This window comes from Gossypium hirsutum, chromosome D01, assembly GCF_007990345.1.
Source record: "Gossypium hirsutum isolate 1008001.06 chromosome D01, Gossypium_hirsutum_v2.1, whole genome shotgun sequence".
Classification (NCBI taxonomy): domain Eukaryota; kingdom Viridiplantae; phylum Streptophyta; class Magnoliopsida; order Malvales; family Malvaceae; genus Gossypium; species Gossypium hirsutum.
Genome location: NC_053437.1, coordinates 6,203,853 through 6,227,243, shown reverse-complemented (window position 1 = coordinate 6,227,243; position 23,391 = coordinate 6,203,853). Strand labels below are relative to the sequence as shown.

Sequence of the window (23,391 nt, the reverse complement as noted above, 5' to 3'; positions counted from 1 at the left end):
TTCAAGTTAATCAAATCGAGTTATTCGAATTGTTCGAGTCAACTCAAATAACTCGATTTAAGTTTCGAGTTCTAGTCGAGTTGAATTTCATAGTTCGAATAATTCAAATAACTTGAATAAGAAATTGGTGTAAATACCTTTTTGGTCACTGTCAATTTTGAAGATAAGCAAATTGGTCTCTCTCAACAAAAAATTCAAAATAATTTTAAAAATTCAAAATATTTACAAAATTTATATTTTTAAAAATTCTAAAAAATTCTAAAAATATATAAAAAAGTTTAAATTTTAAAATATTCTAAAATAATAATCTTGGGACCTAATTAATGATTCAAATTTATCATACTCAAATATCTTATTTTATTATTATCATTTTGTTTTGAAAAACTTTTCAAATATATATGGTTTCAAATTTATGTGTTCTAACATATAATAAGTTATAGTGTAACAATATTTTTATTTGACATGTTTAATTTTTTTTAATTTAACTCGAATTCAACTTAACTCGAATATGGTTTCACTCAATTCGACTTAACTCGAATTTTATTTCACTCAAATCGATTTGAAAAAAATTTCAAATTGAGTTAAGATGATAAAACAGGATTCGTGATAACTCATAAATTTTTACTCGATTTAATCGAACGCTTAGCCCTAATTGGGCTAAAGGTTGAGTTTCGAAGCTTGGGGTGCAAGGGCCGGCATCGAAGCTTGGCACAAGGGGCGCTAACATAGTTCCATGCAATTGCGCACTGGGCACCAACTACGAAGCGGGGGCGCTCGATTTGTTTTCCATGCTCCGTTTCTTTACCGATTATCCTCAAACTCGAACCTTAAGCTCTCATGGATCTAATCCAAGTTACAAAACACTTAATTCACTATCAAATACTAAAATCATATAACAATCAAGCATAATTAAATAAAAACCCAAACAAATGAAAAAGAGACATTAGTTATACAAAGTAATCTAACATGCAGCATTTCATTTAAGAACCAAATGAAATGCTAAATATAAGTGCCTAAAATATATGAAATATTAGCACTTATCACATCCCACACTTAAACTCTTGCTTGTGCTCAAGCAAAACAATGAATGCAACCTAAAGAACTCAACTCAAATTGATAGTAAAACATAATTTCATATCATTGAGACAAATAAATACACTTTCATGTACACAAATGAAATACCATTTGCTAACAAGACATGAGAACAATAATCCATACACCTAAGAAGAATCGAAACTAATGAACCTTTGCACTCGTACGTAATCTCTTTCCCCAACGACATGCAATGCATAAAAGATATTAGAAAAATCAAGACAACATATTCAAATTTCAACATACTTTCAAAAGTCACTAGGTCTCTAAATTTCACAATTTCAATTCAGCAAAAGTATTGAAACAAAAATTTTCAATTTCATTACAAAAGTTTATCAATTAGCATGAAATTAAAACATAATTTAAATAATCCAACCATTGAGTTCTCCCTATTTTATTGTCTTTGAATTTAGGTCGGCCCCTTTGAACGTGAGCAGAGATAACAGCCCAAACATCTACCCCAAATTACTCGGTTAATTAAACTTAACCAATCTTTAACTTTAGTCATATCTACGTCAAAGGAGTATACTAGGAAACACTGAACCTTTTAACCCAAAGATAAATAACAACCAAATAGCTACCCGTTTACTTGATCGAGCCACTAGTTATTTTCAAAGCTCATGAAATAGACAACAGAGTAATCAATTCTCATGCTCATCAGCAAAATTATTCAATTAAGCACATTCATAAATATTCAATCCAATACTCAAGCTCAAAACAATTCAAAATTTCACCAAGATCATTTTTTGTAAACATGATTCAAGCAAAATTGTTCTCTCAAAAATTCTAAAACCAATTACAAGAGCATATCAATAGATTAGACCATGAAATTAAGATGATATAAGCATCCACCGTTCCGATTACAACCTAGAGGCATCAATTAAAGTTATCAACCACATCGAATTGACATATGGGTTTGAAAAGCATACATTGCCACATATTCATCATCTCAAAGGCATAAAATATCTTTCGATGTCTCCTCGAGTCACATTCTTATGCAACTAATATGACACATGTAAATAAATATACATTTTTATAGAGAAATATGTAAATAAATCTAAACATTTATTCAAAATGTTCCAAAAGTAAAAGAAGAATTAGTAAAATTCCCTGTTAAAGTGCTCAAAATGTAGATCTAAATTTGTCTTAACCTACGTTCCTCTTGAAGCATTGAAAAATTGTTCTATCAAAGTGTGGTGGTACTACAGAGTTACCACTTCGTAAGCACCATTCTTTAGCGTCTTTTGCTAGACGTTGCCCTTCAGATTTGTCTAAGTAATTGCTTCGAGCTAAAGGCTCGTCCAATGAGCATTGTTATCGAAGATTAGTTGTCGTTGCAGTATGTGTTGTGTATCCTACCTAAGTAATAGATTGTCCTTTTCTTTTAATTCTACTATAGAATTTCATGATTCATGATGATCACTCATTTATTTATAGTTTTTTATGACCTTTTTAGTACTCTGTCATCAGTTGAAGATAAAATATTTATAATTAGTACAAATTCGTGGAGAAAAACGAAGATAATATATACTATAGAAGTTTGAAATTTTAATGTATAGATAACAAGAGTCGGTTCCAAAGGCCACCCAGAAAAAGGATAAATTAATAAATAAAAACATATTTTTAAATAGCCCCAACTTAAGAATAAGAAAAAAAAGTTACAGATTTGAATTTTATATTTCCTTCATATTTAATTTTAAATTTTTAATTCACAGTATGAAAACTTTTAGAAGAAGAAAATGTGAAGTGGTGATCATATGCCAAGCACCAATTAATAATTTAAGATAATAAGGTCAAACCCATTACTTATTGCTAGTATAAAACAAAGGGTTGAAGTGGGTTGGCATCCATAAACTGCGACGGTAGTGAGTTGGCCAATTATGCGATCATATACTCCACCATCTCTTATTCTCCCCTTTTGATGGCCCAAACAACTAAGTTTATGGGTGCTAATCCCATGATTAATTTTCTTTAACAACCTCAAGAGCCAGAATTATACATTTTATCTTGAAATCTTATAATCCAATATATGAAATTTATGAGATTGAAAAGAGTTGTATTATTTGGATTTCAAAGTGATTACCGCATATTAATATCTATATTTAATATGCATATATTCATATTTAAAAAAAATTCCGTTCTCATGATTAAAAGATTATGTATATTACTAACAAGTGGTTGAGTGTAATGGTAAGGCACACTGCATTTTTAAGATAAAGACTCAAGTTCGAATATTAGAGATGACATCCTTAGGAAGGATAAACATTAACTTTGAACATGAATTATAATGGCAATCTACAAGTATTGGATGTGGCAGTGTTATATAAGCATGATCTACATATGAAAATATAAAGTTTGACCTTCCTAATAAAGTTTCCCATGAAAGAAGTCTTTGCGTGATGATAATATAAAATCTTTAAGCCTTTTTCATATGTTTAAGTTTAGCACTAAGCAATGAATTAATCATATGAGATTTGTTTGTTTCAATAGATCCAAAATTGTACCCATATGGCAGCATTAAGTTGTAAAACATTCAAAAACTTAAAACTGTAGAATTAAATAATGCATTTATAGTTGAATAAACATAATAATTGTGACATATACTTTGTTAATCCATGAAAATGACAAATGATTGAAATGGTTAATCAAGTGAATGTAAAAATAATGATGATAATAAAATTGGATATTATAAAAATATTGTAACTTAATATAAAAATAAAATTAAATACATTGCTCTAAAAGTAAATCCAGTCTAAAAACATCCTTACAAAATTGGCGGCTACAAGCTGATGAAGACGAAGGAATTGACTATTATCATCAGCAAAGCAAACTTTCATTATCCTATTCTGTATTTTTTATTATTAAATTGCACCATCGAGGTTGGAGCATGCACTACCCTTTTCTTGCCGACTTTGTGGCAATAGTTTATTTTGGTTAAGACAATCAGATAATAAAGTCAAGTGATTGATATTATTATGCACAAAAAGAAATGTAACTTTTCGTAAATTCAAATTTTAATTAAGTTTATTTGTATAAATAATTTTAAGAGATAAACTGCAGTGTGCATTTATTAAATGGTTGGAGTATTAAAAAAGCTTTTCATTGTGAATTTATTATATAGTTGGACTGTGGAGTGGAAGAGAATTGTTTAAGTCAAAGCAACAGACCATGAATAGCATATTTGATCACAAAAGCAGTCTCTTGTATTATATAAAAAGATGCGTCGAGGGGATAAATGGTATGCCATTTAATACATCTTTATACCCTTTTGAGTAACTTCTTACTTTTTTAGTGGAATCTGTTGACATTCTCTAGTTTCCACAAACATGTTTGGATCAAGGAAATGTTGCTTACCTGTTGTGTAGGTGATGGTCAACGAATTGAATTCCCTATATGTACCTAAACCCATTTGACAAACAGATTTAAGTAAAAAAAAAGTGTTAATCAAATAGTTGCATTCACAAAAACCATGCCCAAAGTGGCACATAAAGATTAGAAAACTGAGAGGGTTCATCTTCAGATTTCATAGCCACTCAAAAGGAATCTGATATGGGTCTCCCAATAGAATTAACATTTTGGCAAATTATACATAGTCCACTTATCAATCAGCAGACTTTGAAGTAATTTGCGAACCTTAGCCCAACAAATCTTGAAAGTATGTGTTTCCATTAAGACTATGTAAGGCCTACGAGGAAGTTCAAGGTCATTGATTGTCAATCGTCTTAAGATATCTTATCCTAAGACGTAACATCACCGTCACTGTCAAGAGTATCAAATCAGACTTCTGTGTTAATAGCCTTAAGACATATAGTTGAGCTTGTCTCCACTATAAAAGGACCATGCAAACAACTCATACACTCTTATGTATACACTCTTCTCCTTCAACCCCCTAAACTCTCCTAATAGAAAACCTCCTTCCTCACCTTCACCCAAGTACTCCTCCATACAAACCACCACCTACTTTTACAATTTTTAGCTTTGTAATCAAAATTTTACAGTTTTATCTATGCACTAAATAAAATTCTTAGACTTTCCCTCTTAATGTGAGAGATAAATACTAAATTATAAAAGCCACATCTCAAGGGAATATTGATTAAATCCTTTATTTGGCACCAAGTGACCAAGGTTCAAACTTTGTTGATTCAACCCTTGTTAGTACAAAACTCTGGTGAGGAAAAATCTCGAACACACGAACAGAACTCAAACAGAAAAAGAAGAAATAAGATAAGGCTCCAAAGTGTGTATCAAGTCACTATCTCTAAGGTTATATTCACCCCCACCTATCTTCGGTGTGCAAAAAAGTTTCAAGCAGATTAACCTTGACGATACAATGAAGCCAATGACTATTTGTATTTTGCACTGATAAGAATAGTCCACTAAGCATTGAGTAATGTATAACAAGAAACTCAATTTCTACAAAGAATTTCTGCAGTAATACTTTATAAAGTAATATAATAATATTAGAAAATGAAGGAAGGAAAGAAAGAATTTCAGAATTTGTTGGTGTATTTCCAAATGAAATCTCATTCCTAGTTATAGGAATTTTCATGTCTCTTCCTAAAGGCATCTTTCAATAGGTGTCTTTTGTGAATAATAATGTCTTTAAGAAAACACATAATTATTCATTTCATATCATAACTATTCAAATAATATTGTTTGAATAGTTATAATTCTTTTTTCAAAAATCAAATGATTAATTACACTCATGAGTGACCAAAATATTTATCTTTTGATTAATTCCACTCATTCATTTATAGTTATTAGAACACTATAAATATTTGAAAATGTTCTAACAATCTCCCCCCATTTTCAAAATATTTTAGATTTTGATATTCTTAGAAATCAATTTGCATAAATGAAGGTGTCCTACGATTGAACATTCACTTAGTGAAAACATGTTAAAGTTAATTGAAATTGCATGGTAGACTAAGCTTTGAACCATCTATTCCATTCGATTAACCGAACACATCTCACACAATAATTTCAACATCGGTCAATGCATAGTATCCAGGGACACTATTATAGCCATGTGTCTATGTCCTCTTTTCATGAGTGTTGTCTGAGCCAAGCCCTTGAGCTCCTAGAAGTGGCCACACTTCCACTTACATAGGTAGATCCCATCAAGAGTGTTCTCATAATTATAACATGCTAACATATTTGTGTTATGGGTCCATTAAGAGTACATTACTCATCCTTCCATTATCATTACGGGTACCTATCACTTTTAATCTTAGATGAATTTATTTATAATGCCAATAGTCATTCACTAATGATATACTTTGTCTCATTGAACTAAAGACATGATGTTATACCAAGTGTTGAGTCGAGTTTCCATCATGGGTGACTCTAATTAATGGGCTTGAGTCTCATCGCTTTTGAGGTCTTGTTGACTATATCTCTAGCAAGACTTTTTGTCAAAGGATCCGCCAAATTTTCACTTGACCTCACATAATTAATAGTGATCACTCCATCAGAGATTAATTGTCAGGCATAGCTATGTCTTAATCCAATGTGTCTAGACTTTCCATTATATAGTTGGCTATATGCCTTTGCTAAAGTAGTCTCACTATCACAACGGGTAGAAATAGGTGAAATTGGTTTAGGTCATAGAAGTACATCATAAAGTACATTTCTTAATCATTCTACTTCTTTAGATGTACCAGCTAATGCAATAAATTTTTCTACCATGGTGGAATTAGTAATACATGTTTGTTTCTTGGAACCCCAAGAAATGACTCCTCCACCAAGAATAAAGATCCATCCACTAGTAGATGTATGGTCTTCCAAACTTGTAATCCAACTAGCATCCAAATACCCTTCTAAAACTTAAGGATATCCATTATAACACAATCCATAATTAATAGTTTTCTTTAAGTACATAAGTACTCTATTCAAAGCTTGCCAATGCAAACTAATGAGATTACTTGTATACCTACTCAATTTTCCAACAACATATGTAATATCTAGTCTTGTACAAGTCATTATGTACATAAGACAACCAATTAGACTTGCATATTTTAATTGATGAATTTTCCTATTAGCATTAGATACTAATTTTATTTGAGGATCCATGGGTGTAGATGCTGGTATACAATTGAAAAGATCAAACTTTTTAAGCACTTTTTCAATGTAATGTGATTTTGATAAAGCTATAGTGCTTTCCTCTCGGGTTATTTTAATCCCAAGAATAACATCTGCTACACCCATATCCTTCATAGCAAAGTTGTTTGACAAGAATTTCTTTGCGTTTTCTATTTGTTCCAAATATGTGCAAAAAATGAGTATGTTATCTACATATAAGCAAATTATAATACCTTTTCCATTTTCAAATTTGCTATATATGCACTTATCGAATTCATTTATTTTATAGCCATTAGCTAAAACAACCTTGTCAAACTTTTGGTGTCATTGATTTGATGCTTGTTTAAGTCCATATAGAGATTTAACAAGCTTACATACCTTATGCTCCTTTCTTGGAACAACAAATCCTTTCGGTTGTTCCATGTACACTTCCTCTTCCAATTCATCATTTAAAAATGCAATTTTAACATCCATTTGGTGAAAAACCAAATTATTTATTAAGGTAAGTGATATTAAAAGTCTAATTTTAGCAATTCTTGCTACTAGAGCATATATATAAAAGTAATCAATACATTGTTTTTGTGTAAAACCTTTGGCTACCAACCTTACTTTAAATTTATCAATGGTTCCATCGACTTTCATTTTCTTTTTAAAGATCCATTTACAATCTATTGGTTTGGAACCCGGTGGAAGATCAACTAAGATCCAAGTTTGATTTCCCATTATTGAATCTATCTCATCATTTATTACTTTTTTTTGAAAAGCAGAATCTTGATATTTCATTACCTTTTTAAATGTAATAGGATCAAATTTCGTATTATAATAATAAGGTATCCTATTGCATATACTTTCGCATTTTCCTTCTACAAGAAACATAATGAAATCTGGTCCATAATCTTTGACCTTTTTAATTCTTTTACTTCTTCTTAGTTCTTGACAAGATTCATCATTATTATCAATTTTTTCTAATGGAATCTCATTCTCATTTGAAAAATAAATCAATTGTTGTGACTATAATTGTCTTAAAATAGAATTAAATCTATTTTCATCAAAAATAGCATCTCTTGATTCAATAACAATATTAATTAAAATTGAATCGTTTGGTTCAATTATCATGAACCTATATGCCTTGTTATGTGCATATCCTATAAATATGCATTCAATTCATCTTTCACCTAACTTTTTACATTTAAGTGTTGGAACTTTGACAATAGCTCTATAGTCTTAAAACTTCAAATAATTAAGGTTTGATTTCCATTTCTTCCATTGTTCATAGGGGGTTATTTTTGTTTCCTCATTAGGAACTCTATTCAATATATGACAAGTTGTTAGAACAGCTTCTCCCCAAAAACCTTGTCCGAGACCTGAATATGATAACATTGAATTTACCATTTCAATCAAGACTCTATTTTTCCTTTCAACTACACTATTTTGTTATGGTGTATAAGGGGTTGAAACTTGATGGACAACTCCAGTGGATTCAAAATAACTGGATTATAGTATTCTCCACCTCTATCTTATCTTAAGCACGTGATAAATGATTCATACTGAAGTTCAAATTCAGATTTTTAAACTTTAAAATTTATCAATCGTTTCATCTTTTAAATGAAATAAATATACATAACAATATCTAGAATAATCATCAATAAAAGTAACAAAATATTTCTTTCCACCTAATGTAGGAGTATTATGCATGTTACATAAATCACTATGTATCAAACCAAGCAACTTTGATTTCCTTTTAACCTTAGGGAAAGGGTTTCTTGTAATTTTAGTCAACATACATGTATTACATTTTTCAATATTATTATTAAAAACAGGAATTAAATCTAACTTATGCATGTCAATCAATTTTCTATAATTCAAATGACCTAATCTATAATGTCATAAACAAGAAATTTAACCATATAAGCAAAAAATAGTAATTTTATTCTTATTAATAATATTGAGTTTGAACATGCTCTCATACATATACCCTTTCTGTACAAAAATTCCCCCTTAGACAAAATAAACTTATCTGCCTCAAACACAAGTTTGAAACCAAATTCTTCCTAACTTTTGGTACATAATATACATCATTCAAGGTTAAAACCTTTCCAGAAGTGAATTGTAGTTCAAAAAACCTTTTGCCTTTGATTGCTACGGTGGAAGAATTTCTCATGTACAAGACATTGTCATTTTCTCATTGTGTGAACTTTGTGAACATGCTTTTGTCTTTGCATACATGTTTGGTTGCTTCAGTATCAATCCACCATGCATTATCATCTTGTGCCATATTAATTTCAGATATCATTGCAATGAACTTTTTGTTATTATCAGCCTTAGAAGATTTCTTCTTTAAAAATCAACATTCATTCTTGACATGTCTCGGCTTACCACAATGATAGCATGAGCCCTTTTGTTTCTTTTTTAACTTAGGTGTTCTATCAATCTATTGGAACTTTCTCTTGGATGATTTAGTAGTTTGTACTTCCTCCGTAAAAAGCACATTGGTATCTTCAATACGAAGATGCTTTGCCAAAGCCTCAAGAGATATTTCCTATTTTTTTATGTTTTAGACTTCTTTTAAAGTCTTTCCAAGATGGAGGAAGTTTGTCTATTATAGAAGATACAACAATCATTTCATCCATTTTCATATCATATTGCTTAAATTGATTCAACAATTTTTCAATATCACGAAATTGTTCCATAATAGAACGACCATCAACCATATGATAATTATTGAAACGACTAACAATAAATTTCTTACTTTTAGCATCTTCGGTCATGTATCTTGTCTCTAATTTTTCCTATAAATCTTTAACGGTGACCTTGTTTTGGTAGGTGTTGAACAAACCATCAGATAAACCATTATGCTCATGTAATCAACATTGTCCCATTTTTGCCTTTCTCGGGTTGTAGCAACAGATTTGTTTTCATTCTCTTTCAGTCTTGGAGTATCCATAATATAGGCAATCTTCAAACTTGTTAATAAAAATTGCATCTTTTTCTGCCATCATCGAAAGTTGCCACCATCAAACTGATCAAGTTTGACAAAGTTGGAAGCCAACTCCCTTAGTGTTCCATTTTCATGTGTTGTGGTAGTCATTATGAAATATAACTTTAAAATTGTTAGTACAAAACTCCGGTAAGGAAAAATCTCGAACACACGAACAAAACTTGAACAGAAAAAGAAGAAATAGGACAAGGCTCCAAGGCATGTATCAAACCACTATCTTTAAGGTTATATTCGCCCCCACCTATCTTCGGTGTGCAAAGGAGTTTCAAGCAAATTAACCTTGAGGATACAATGAAACCAATGACTATTTGCGTTTTGCACTAACAAAAATAGTCCACTAAGCACTGAGCAATGTATAACAATAAACTCAATTTCTACAAAGGATTTCTACAGTAATACATTATAGAATAATCTAATAATATTAGAAAATGGAGGAAGGAAATAAAGAATTCCAGAATTTGTTGGTGTGATTTCTAAATGAAATCTCATTCATATTTATAGGAATTTTCATGTCTCTTCATAGAGACATTTTTCAATAAGTGTCTTTTCTGAATAATAATATCTTTAAAAAAACACATATAATTATTCATTTAATATCATAACTATTCAAATAATATTGTTTGAATAGTTATAATTCTTTTTTTAAAAATAAAATGATATAAGTTTTGACCAATGACCAAAAGATTTAACTTTTGATTAATTACACTCATTTATTTGTAGTTATTTAAACACTATAAATAATTAAAAATGTTACAAGAACCCCTCCCTTAATTTGTAATGTATCAAAGAAAAATCACTTGTTTTTGGAAAGCACATGAAAACTAAATCTCTAGGTTGGATATGATGTTGTGATTTAAAGGATAATTCAAAAATAATATAGAAATTTTAGAATCTAAGCGCACCAAGGGCAAGTAGGGGCCTTCACTTCCTTAAAAACAGTAAAATTTTAAGGAAACAATTTAGGTAATCTTAATCTTCCTTCTGCCATTTTTCATCAAATTAATAATGTTAAAGCAGGGCCTAGAGGTAGCAGTTTTTTTTTTCTAGCTCTTCTGATCTTGAAGAAATGAAAAAAAGGGCAACCAAAAAAAAAAGGAAAGAAGAAAAAGAGAGAGAGTAAATTAGCAATGACCCTTTGTTTGGCAAGAAAGAATCAGAGAGAAAATGGAAATCCAGACCACACTGCTTTCCAACAAATGCTGATGCAAAATGTCAACACCCCTGACATGGAACACTGCCTTTTTCCTTTTCGTCAAAACGCTAGAGCTTAGAGATTAAATCCTAAATGGATATTCCTTACTTAACCTTTATGCTAAAACAAAGTTAATCTTGGATTAGTGGGGCATTAATTTTATCTTCAAAGTCGGTAATATGCTAAAGCTGAAATAACTAAGTTTGTTGGACTTAAATGAATCCCCCCACAAGTGTTGGTTTAAGAATAAGTCAATGCCAGCACTTAAAATTTCACCTCTAGACCCCAAAAAAGTAAAAAGAAAAAAAATATATTATCTTTCCAATAAAATGGTGTGCATTTGACCAAGCATAAAATATCGTGGAAAAGATGGCAATGAAGCCTATATATACCCTATTTATGCACCACCAAGCTATGCAACTATCAACCCTGAATTTGATAACTCTCTATGGCTAGCTTCAAAGTTCTGTTCTGCCTATCTCTGCATGTTTTGTTCTTGGTTTCGAGTTCTGGAACTCGGTTGTTTTATCCATTTTCGATCGCTGATCCGGCATTGAAAATGGAATCAAAATCACAGTATAAGGCTAATACACATGATGAAGAGATAACTTATAGACACTTCGAATCCAAGCAATTTTCGGGCATAGACCAGTTAGCATTGGCAGTTGCAGATAAACAACACCCTGAAGCAGCCATTATTGAGTCCAAGCGTGCATTGATTGAAGAAGGCAGGGAAGCCATTAAAGCAAGCATAGAAAGAAATGGAGGAATTCCATACGAGACGAAACGGCGAAGTCCAGGGGGACCTGATCCTCATCATCATTAATTATCATGAATTTTGTTTCTCCTCTCCTTTACCACCGGTAATAGGAGGACCCGCAAATTCATTTAGTGGTGGCGTAGAAAATTTTGTTTGAATATATGCTAAAACAAATCATTTCCAATTTCTCGGCCTTAATTGTTTTTGGTAAGTACAGTTTTAATTTTAATGGAATAAAATTGGCTTTTCATAAGATCACCTACGTTTGGCTTATTCGAAAATGTTACTTCCTCTATTCTTATTTGAGATATTATTATGATCCATCTCAATTTTAAACATATTATCATAACCATAAATTCATTTAATTGTGACATAAAGAATATTTCCGTTACTCTCAAATGGTATTAGTGACATCAAGTGCCACTACACTTGCCCATTAATGCCATTTAAGGGCATGAGTTTAATCTCTACTGAGGGCTTATGCTCATGTCCTCCATACATAATCTAATCTCGTTTTGTTGAATTCATCATCTCAAGCACTCCGACTCTTTAAAAAAGTTGAGTATGAAACTTCAATCAAGGACAATATTGATCCATTAAGAAGTCCATCAACTTCTGACGAATAATTTTAAAAATTTTCCCAAAAAATAAAAATCTGCGTCCTCCTCAACAACTGATCATGTATCATAAATAGAACTTCAATAATCTAATATCCATCATTCTGAACCCATTCAAATATTCTTCTTCTCCTCCTTTTTTTTATGCTTTTTAGTTGGTGGTGATCCCCATTGAATATTATTGATAAAAAGGGTAAGCCATTTTGGAGATGGTGGGACATTGGGAGATGGCCATTACACTCACAAATCAGAAAATTACAACCAATTCATTATATATATTTGCAATTTAAAACCATGCATTTGTTGTTAGTGTTACCACAAGCAAAATTAATAATATCCCCTCTTCTTTTATCATATGTATATTTTTGTGTGTAATGAATATTCTTTATTATGGTTTAAAATAACCACAAATATTAAAAATATGTATACCACAATAAAATAAAGTACAATACAAGAACAGTATTTAAGTTTAAATAAAAGTGTACTAAGTTTTAAAGATTGTGTGATTAAATTATTGCAATTAATTTGCGGAGGAGATATGATTAAAGTAAAACTAAGCTTATTTCTCCAAATAGGAGAAGAGTATTTAAGTTTAATTAAAAATAGTAAAAACTTAAAATAATGGACCTTTTTATCTTTAAACACCTAAGTTTTTAATTTTATAATAACTTTTTATCATACTAAATAACAAAATATTATATCTAAATCAACTTTAACTATATCTAGGAATTTAATTTGTATTGAAATTCTATTATATCCCTACCAAGTAATTACATACCCTATAAATATATATCCCATGTTTACCTTTTCGGACACTTCCAAGTATTGTTTCTTTAAGTTCCATAGAAGCTAATTATTTTCGGTTTATTTTTTAAAGTGTTGGAATTCTATTGGCTTTTTTTAGTCATGAAGAAATATAAGCTTTTGTTCCTAATGATTTACCTTGCAGTATGTGTGAAACAATCTCACCAGCGGATTCTTTATCAAAAGCATGATGTTGAAAAAATTGATGAACAATTTCTTGATCAAAAGCAGAATGTTACTATCTCTAAAGATTATGAATTAATTAACCTTGTTAGAGTTACAGGTCCTGAAAGTATCACATTTGATTGTAAAGGCGAAGGGCCATATGTTAGAGTATCTGATGGATGGCTGGATACTTAAATGGCATGAACCAAAGATTGGTTGGAAAGAGTTTGCTGTTCCTTCGTCGATTAGGTATTCATTAAATTGTATTCTTTAGGCATTCATTAACTTATAATCTTTTTGTGAAGATAGTTAACTAAGTGATGGATTTTTTATTGGATTAGAAAAAGAGAGTTGCACGATGGGTCTACTGATCCTAACCTTGAACCAATATATGGAAGGCCATTAGGTTTGGAATTTAACCCAGTAACTTGTGATCTCTATACTGGTGATGCTTATTTTAGTCTTCTCATAATTGGACTTAATGGTGGCATAGCACAAACTATTGTTAGCTCAATTGAAGGAATCCCGTTTAAGTTTATAAATAGGTTAGATATTGACAATAGGACAGGAGTTATCTATTTTACAGATAGTAGTACTATTTTTCAAAGAAGGTATGTTTTAAATATTTATGTGTAAGTAACACCTCTAACCCGTATTCGTTGCCGGAACAGGGTTACGGAGCATTACCGAGATTTATAGATCAAATAGACAAAAATTTCAAACGTTTCATAACATATTAATATTCATAATAAAATCAATCAAAATCATATATATTGTCCCTTATACGAGCCCTCAAGGCCCTAAATATTCGTTAGAAACAAGTCAGGACTACATCGGAAACTCAAAGAATATTTCGGAAACATTTAAAATTTTCAACATTGCAAGGGTCGCACAGTCGTGTCCATGCTCGTGTAACTCTCTGACTTGGGTCACACGGCCAAATCACACTCCCGTGTGCTAGGCCGTGTGAGCATACTAACTTGCATTCTTAAGAAGATACAAGGGACACATGACCGTGTCACTTGGCCGTGTGTCACACACGACTGAGACACACGCCCATGTCTCTACCCGTGTGGACGAAAATATGTCATTTTCTAAGCCACATTTCTCACCCAAATTGACACCAACCTAGCCTCAACAATTTACACATCAACTAGGCATTCAACACAAGCTAAAATCAAGTCTTAAACATGTATTATTACCACATACAACCAATATGTCCTTAAGTACCTCAAATGACAACTTTAAAATATGTCCACCAAATATCCAAACTTACCTAATTAATTTACCTAACCAAGTTACCAAAGTTCACTATAATTCAAATACGTACACACATATATCACTTATACTAACATCACAATTATACCTTAGTCTCTTACCAATATGTAGGTTGATTATATAAACAAAATAATAGTCATAATATTTACATAAGTTAAACTTTGACTAAGACCATAGAAAAGCCTATACATGCCATATAAACCATATTTAAATTTTCAAAAGCTACCGAGATAAGCTGGATAGTGTGACTTGAGTGCCGATCTGATCGTCCAACCTTCTGAAAATCTACAAAGACATTAAACAATACAAATAAGCTTAATAAAGCTTAGTAAGTTCGACGGGTTAAACAAAAATCTTACCTAACTAACTATAATTAATTTATATATTAAAAATCATCCATGATAATTTCCTGTCATTTACAGCATCAATTGATAAATACATCCGTATTCAAATCAATACAAATAAATAACATATCTTTCAAATTTAATAAATAAATCACCTTACTGAGATTTTTCCATTCAAAGAACGACTTAAGGATAAGAGTACATCGTTTACAGAAGCTTGAAAGCTAAACTGAAGGTCGTAAGAGCTGAACAGAAGCTCATGAGAGCTCATCCACCTAATTACGCCAAACAGAAAGTAAAACACGAAAGTTCGCAACAAATGCTAAACCCCGATTTACTTGGGTAAAATGTTGATATCTCCCTCCAATACCATCATACACCAAATTATGAATGTACTAAAATCCCATGTTCAATTCAAACTGAATATCCAATTCAATATTATAATTCCAACAATAATTCATTTCTAACAATAGAATAAATGCATAATACCATTCATCAATTTATACAAGATATTAAAATTTAACTGTACGAACTTACCTGGACTGAATTGTAGTAATTGCAGAAGTTTAGGGACTATTTCACTATTTTTCTTTTTTCACGAGTATCTACGGGATCTTGATCTAGAATATAAAAATTTCTCATTTATTAGTATATATTTAATTTCCAATTTATTTTACAATTAATACCCTTTTATTTTTTGAATTTATACCACTACCCCAAACTTTTGCAATTTTTGCAATTTAATCCCTAAATTTGTTAATCTATCAAATTAACTAATTTTCTTAACCAATAATCTATCCAAATATTCTAGGCCTTCATACAGCCCCTAATAAACCCAAAATTCACTATCAAACCCAAATATTTTAACCTTTTTCACAATTTAATCCTAAAATTAATATTTAACAAAATCACTTTATAAAATCATCATACAACACAATCAAAGCTCTAAATTCATGTTATTCATCAAAAAAATCTAATATTTATCAATGGAAACTTCCAAAATTTTTAATAAAATAAAAAACAAAGGTACAGTTTAGTTGGACCTAATTGCAACAATCTCAAAAAAACATAAAAATTACAAAAAAATCGGCAAGAATTGAACTCAAATGAAGCAAAAATATGGAAAACCAGCTTAAGGCTCCCTCCTATGGCGGTTTAAGCCGAAAATTGAAGAAGAAATGCCTAGAAAACTTTCCAATTCCAATTTGTTTTATTTTAATTCCAAGTAAATTACAAATTTGCCATTCTATCAATTGATTTTATTATTTTTCCTTCATATGCCGCCTCATCAATTTAATTTAGGTATATTTATTACTTAACTCCTTCCTTCTTTATTAATCAAGCCATTTAATCACTTAATTATTATAATGAACAAGTTTTACATTTTTTTCAATTTAGTCGTTTTAATTAATTAACTATGGAAACGTTAAAATTTTTCAACGAAACATAAAAATTATAAAAATATTTACGGTTCGGTTTATAGAAACGAGGTCCCAATACCTCATTTTCTAAAACCATTTGATTTAGAGTCTTACCACTTGAACCTAATAAATCATTATAAAATATAAATTACCAATTCAAAAACCTTTTTAAAACCATATTTGACTTGTAAATATTAAATAATAATATTTTCAAATTTATTCACTGAATTCTGTGGTCTCAAAACCACTATTTTCGACACTACTGGAAAATCGGGCTGTTATAGTGTAGGTATGCCAATTTTTTGTCCAGATCAATTGATAGTAGCGGAAGGTTACTAAAATATGATCTACATACAAAAAAATGCATCCATTATATATACAAGTTTGATGTTTCCAAACGGAGTAGCTTTGAGCAAAAATTATTATTTTCTTTTGATGGCGGAAACAACATGAGGAAGAATATTGAAATTTAATCTTGGAACAAATAATTTTGAGCCCGAAGTGTTTGTTGAGCTACCTGGAGTTCCTGATAATATTAAGATGAATCATAAAGGAGAATTCTAGGTAGCTTTACATGCAGGAAGGCTTGGAGAGATCGATGATGATGTTCCAGATCCAAAAGGAATTAAGTATGATCAAGAAGGAAGAATTTTAAAACAACTGGATGGAAATGGTGAAGATGTATTTAGTTCTATTAGTGAGATTAACGAGGTTAATCGAACTTTATATATCGGTTCGGTTACTAAACCTTATGTTTCTATTTTAAAATTTTAAGATCTCATTTTATTAGTGCTATTAGTTAGGTTAATTGAAAATTGAGCGGGTTACAAAATTCTAGGTTGCTATTTTTACTCTTGTAGTGAGGTTACAAAATCATAGGTAGTTGATATTTTAATAGTTTTTTTTAAGTAACTTTTATGAGAATAATCAATATTATTTTAGATTTGAATTTTCTGAATTGGTTCAATGGTAACCAAAATCTTATAATATAATAATAAATTTATATATTGGTTTGGTGATAACTAAAAATTTAAACTAGATTTGATCAATAAAATAAAAAATACAAAGTTTAAACTGACAATGATTTTATCAAATAATTTTAATAACTTGAAACTGTTGCAAAGCTTTTCAACTCCTCGATCTTAACTTTTAATTAATCACTCTCCACACGTGTCAAAGGGTAAATTGCCTGGGCAGTCACCCAACTTTTAGATAGATTCTATATTGGTCACCCAATTTCAAAAATTTTCAATTTCTTCATTAACTTGTTTATACATTTTATTAATTGATTTTAAATCTAAAACTTTAATAAATTCAGCTTCAATATTTACAAAAACTGTCGATTGGACATTTCATAAGATTACTTACCGAAAGATTCTCTACTTCCTCGAAAATGGTACTTGGCGCATCCCTATCCGAATTATTATCATGATCCATCCAAGTTTCAAACACATCCCTGACCTGATTCGAAGTGAAAACACCGGAGAAAGCGGGCATATAAGACCCACCATTCCTCTCAGCACCACCATATTATATAAAACATGGTTACTCAAATTTGCAGTCACTTCAGACGAACTAGACATAGTTGTACCCCAATTCTCTCGTGTTTGGTTATAAGAAAACAACTGATGAAGTTGGTTCAGCATGCAGCAAACTCGACAGCATGCAGGCCATGAAGACCAAGTCATGTAGGAGCTGCTGGAACGAGCTGAACTATTCATATTTTGTTCATCTTGTAATCTTAAGTTAATGTAATGTACTTTAGCTCATTTAGAACTATGTTAGGTTTATGATTGATGTAATTTTGATGACAATTGAGCTGTTAAGTCAGCTTTGTTTAAGTGTGCAAGCTTAGTTTTTCAAGTTTCAATGTATTAGTGGTAGTAGGTGATGATTAGGTATCATTATGCAGATTTTGACAAGCAAATTGCTTGGTTTATGTATTGGCATCATGCCATTGTTCAACCTATGAATGAAGTTCAGTTTGTTCATCAATTTTTCTCTTCATTTTTTCTTGGCTTTTCTTCCTTCCTCTTGCTCGAATTCTCTTGTTTGCTCAGCAAGTCACGAGACTTGCTTAACAAGTCTGCACTAAATCTGTTAGTTTCAGTTACAGCACCAACAATTGGTATCTAGAGCCTATTTCTTAAGGGATCTGTTACACAAATCCATGGCTTCATCAAGCTTTTCACCAGCTGCACCTCAAGTCTTCAATGGAGAAGGCTATCACATATGGGTGGTCAAAATGAAGACCTACCTGCAGGCTTTCGATCTGTGGGAGGTGGTCAACTCTGATGTTGAACCAGAGCCACTTAGAGCTAATCTAACAGTGGTTTTGATCAGGCAGTATGCTGATGAAAGGACCAAGAGGCACAAGGCTATGTCTTGCATCCAAAACTCAGTGTCTGATGTGATTTTCACAAGGATTATGGCCTGTGAATCACCAAAACAGGCCTGGGACAAGTTGCAGGAAGAGTTTCAAGGGACAGAGAGGACAAGGCAGCAACAGTTGTTAAACTTGAGGAGAGATTTCGAGAATTTGAAGATGAAGGAAGAAGAAACTGTCAAGCAATATTCTGACAGGATTATGGCTGTGGTTAACAGCATCAGGCTCCTTGGAGAGCAGTTCAATGAAGCTAGGATAGTGGAGAAGGTTATAGCAACTCTGCTTGAGAGGTATGAGGCAAAAATCTCATCTCTCGAGGACTCAAGGGACCTGTCCACCATCTCCCTGACAGAGTTGATCAATGCTCTATATGCTCAAGAGCAGAGGAGAGCAAGCAGACTGGAGGAGCACCAAGAAGGTGCCTTTCAGGCAAGAACAAATACTGCCTACAAAGGCAAGAAGGCCTGGAGAGACAAGCCAAAGGATGATGCTGCAAGGAGAGAAGGTCAGACTTGCAAGCACTGCAGAAAGGCTGGTCATTCAGAAGAAAAATGCTGGTTTAATCCAGATGCTGTGTGTCAGCATTGTAAGAAAAAGGTCATGTTGAGAGAGTCTGTAAGAGCAAGGCCAAATCAAGGCGCAATCAGTCTCAACAGATGAAAGCTGAGGCTCGAGTAGCTAAGGAGGACAGTGACCAAGAGGAGCAAGTCTTTACTGTGTCATGCTCAGCTGCTCAGGAAAGGTCCTCATCTGGTTGGCTCCTAGACAGTGGATGCACCAACCACGTGACACTTGATGCTGCAATCTTCAAGTCTTTAGACAGAAGCTGCAGAACTAAAGTCAAGATAGGAAATGGTCATTTTATTCAAGCTGAAGGCAAGGGTGATGTTCTGATATGCACCCTTACAGGTACCAAAGTGATTTCAAATGTGCTATTGGTGCCTGAAATTGACAGAAACCTGCTCAGCATAGCTCAGTTGCTGGAAAAAGGTTATTCAGTTGTGTTTAAAGACCACCAATGCCAAATCAGTGATCCAAGTGGATCCAAACTGATGGCAGTCCCTATGGCTGATAAGAGCTTTGTGGTTGACTGGACAAAAAAGGTCAGACATTGCCTACACAGCCACTTCAGATGAATCCAAGCTGTGGCATCAAAGACTGGGACATGCCAACTTCAGATCGATGGCCCGAATGATCAGAGAAGACCTGGCTGAAAACTTCATCAACTCAGTGGACCATGATGATGTATGTGAAGTATGTCAGCTAGGAAAGCAGGCCAGACTCCCATTTCCCTCGAATCAAGCCTGGAGAGCCTCTGAAAAACTCCAACTGGTGCATACTGATGTGTGTGGCCCTATGAAGACTGAGTCATTAAGTGGAAACAGGTATTTCATACTGTTCATTGATGATTTCTCGAGATATTGCTGGATTTACTTCTTAAAACAGAAATTAGAGGTGGCCACTGTGTTTTGGAAGTTCAAAACTGCTGCTGAGACTGAAACAGGCTGCAAGGTGAAGACCATAAGGTCTGATAATGGGACTGAGTACACCTCAGCTCAGTTCCAAGCCTTCTGTGATAAGGCAGGCATCAAACATCAACTTACCAACACATATACACCTCAGCAGAATGGGGTAAGTGAAAGGAAGAATAGGAGTTTGATGGATATGGCCAGGTGCTTGATGATTCAGAAGAATCTGCCTAAAGCACTATGGGTAGAAGCAGTTAACACTGCAACATACATTCAAAATAGACTTCCAACCAAGGCTTTGGATCAAAAGACCCCATTCGAGGCCTGGTTTAGCTTCAAGCCATCACTGGCTCATCTGAAGGTCTTTGGATGCATCTGTTATGCACATGTACCTGCTGTTAAAAGGGACAAATTGTCTGAAAGGGCTCGACCTGGTGTTTTGGTGGGCTATAGCACTGTTAAGAAGGGCTATAGGATTTTAGATCATTCAACAAACAAAGTGTCAGTAAGCAGGGATGTGGTATTTGATGAGAGGTCATGTTGGAACTGGGAAAGACATGAACCTGAAGAAGTTTCTGAAGAACTTGCAGCAGACCAAGCTGAGCCAGACCAAAATGTCCCTGAAATGGATATTGATGATGAACCAGTCAGAGGAACAAGGCCATTGGCTGAAATTTATGAAAGGGCTCATGTAGCCATAGCTGAACCAAGCAACTTTGAAGAGGCCGAGGCTCAGCAAGAGTGGAAACAGGCAATGGCTGAGGAGATCAGCATGATTGAGAAGAACCAGACCTAGAAATTGGTTGAAAGGCCAGTCAAAAGGAAGGTGATTGGGGTGAAATGGGTGTACAAAGCCAAGCAGAATGCTGATGGTACCTTGAACAAGCTGAAAGCAAGGCTAGTTGTCAAGGGGTTCAGTCAGAGGTATGGCTTGGACTACCTGGAGACCTTTTCACCAGTGGCCAGGCTCGACACCATCAGACTGCTGATTGCCTTAGCAGCACAGCTCGAATGGAAGATCCATCAACTTGATGTGAAATCAGCCTTTCTGAATGGTTTCTTAGATGAAGACATCTATGTTGAACAACCACAAGGGTTTGAAATAGCTGGCAGAGAGCATATGGTCTACAAACTGAAGAAGGCCCTATATGGATTAAAACAGGCTCCAAGGGCCTGGTATAGCAGAATTGATGGCTACTTGACTGATCTGGGATTCGATCGAAGCAAGAGTGAGCCAACACTGTATGTCAAGAAACAAGGGACACAAATACAACTCATTGTGTCCCTGTATGTTGATGATCTTCTGGTGACAGGAGGAGATCGAGTAGTGCTGGCTGATTTTAAGACCAAGATGCAGGAAGTGTTTGAAATGTCTGATCTTGGGGAGATGTCATACTTTCTTGGAATGGTGGTGTCTCAAGTACAGAATGAGATATTTCTAAGCCAGAGAAGCTTTGCCACAAAGATTCTGACCAAGTTCTCCATGCAAAACAGCAAGGCAACTAAAACACCTGTTGCTGTTGGAGAAAAACTATCGAGCCAAAGTGATTTTAAGAAAGTTTGTGAAACAACCTACAGGAGTCTAGTTGGTTGCTTGCTATACTTGACTGCCACTAGACCAGACATTATGTATGCTGTAGGATTGCTCTCAAGGTTCTTGCATTGCTGCAATGAGAAGCATTTCCAAGCTGCAAAGAGAGTGCTGAGATATGTCAAAGGCACTTTAAACTATGGTTTGAAGTACAGCAAAGAAGGAAATCTGAAGCTGGTTGGCTACACTGATAGTGACTGGGCTGGCTCGATAGATGACATGAAAAGCACCTCAGGGTATGCTTTTAACCTTGGTTCAGCCATGTTTTGCTGGAGCTCAAAGAAGCAAAGTCTAGTAGCTCAATCTACTGCTGAAACAGAGTATGTGGCAACAGCAAGTACTGTCAACCAAGCCATATGGCTAAGGAAAATATTGGCTGACTTAAATGTGCATCAAGAGGAAGCTACTGAGATCTTCTGTGACAACCAATCTGCAGTAGCAATTGCTAAAAATCCAGTGTTCCATGGAAGAACAAAACATTTCAGCATCAAGTTGCATGTTGTTCGAGAAATGGAGCAAGCTCAGGAAGTAAAGCTGATCCACTGTAATTCAGAGGATCAACTTGCTGACATTTTAAACAAAGCTCTTAGTGTCACAAGGTTCGAATATCTAAGAAAGAAGCTAGGTGTTTGCTCCATGCAAACCAAGGGGGAGTGATGAAGTTAGTTCAGCATGCAGCAAACTCGACAGCATGCAGGCCATGAAGACCAAGTCATGCAGGAGCCGCTGGAACGAGCTGAACTATTCCTATTTTGTTCATCTTGTAATCTTAAGTTAATGTAATGTACTTTAGTTCATTTAGAACTATGTTAGGTTTATGATTGATGTAATTTTGATGACAATTGAGCTGTTAGGTTAGCTTTGTTTAAGTGTGCAAGCTTAGTTTTTCAAGTTTCAATGTATTAGTGGTAGTAGGTGATGATTAGGTATCATTATGCAGATTTTGACAAGCAAATTGCTTGGTTTATGTATTGGCATCATGCCATTGTTCAACCTATGAATGAAGTTCAGTTTGTTCATCAACTTTTCTCTTCATTTTTTCTTAGCTTTTCTTCCTTCCTCTTGCTCGAATTCTCTTGTTTGCTCAGCAAGTCACGAGACTTGCTTAACAAGTCTGTTGAATCTGTTAGTTTCAGTTACAGCACCAACAACAACCCAAAACCACAATAATCAAGACGTACCTTAATAGAATA

General features: G+C 33.2%; 1 protein-coding gene across 1 annotated transcript; it reads left to right on the top strand.

Moving 5' to 3' along the window:
- The first annotated feature begins 13,884 nt into the window (after nt 1-13,884).
- On the top strand, nt 13,885-21,935 carry LOC121213534 (protein STRICTOSIDINE SYNTHASE-LIKE 10-like). The gene is made up of 4 exons (XM_041086318.1): nt 13,885-13,958; nt 14,051-14,320; nt 21,163-21,358; nt 21,921-21,935. The coding sequence occupies exons 1-4, from the start codon at nt 13,885-13,887 to the stop codon at nt 21,933-21,935; spliced, it is 555 nt and encodes a 184-aa protein (XP_040942252.1).
- The last annotated feature ends 1,456 nt before the right edge of the window (nt 21,936-23,391 follow it).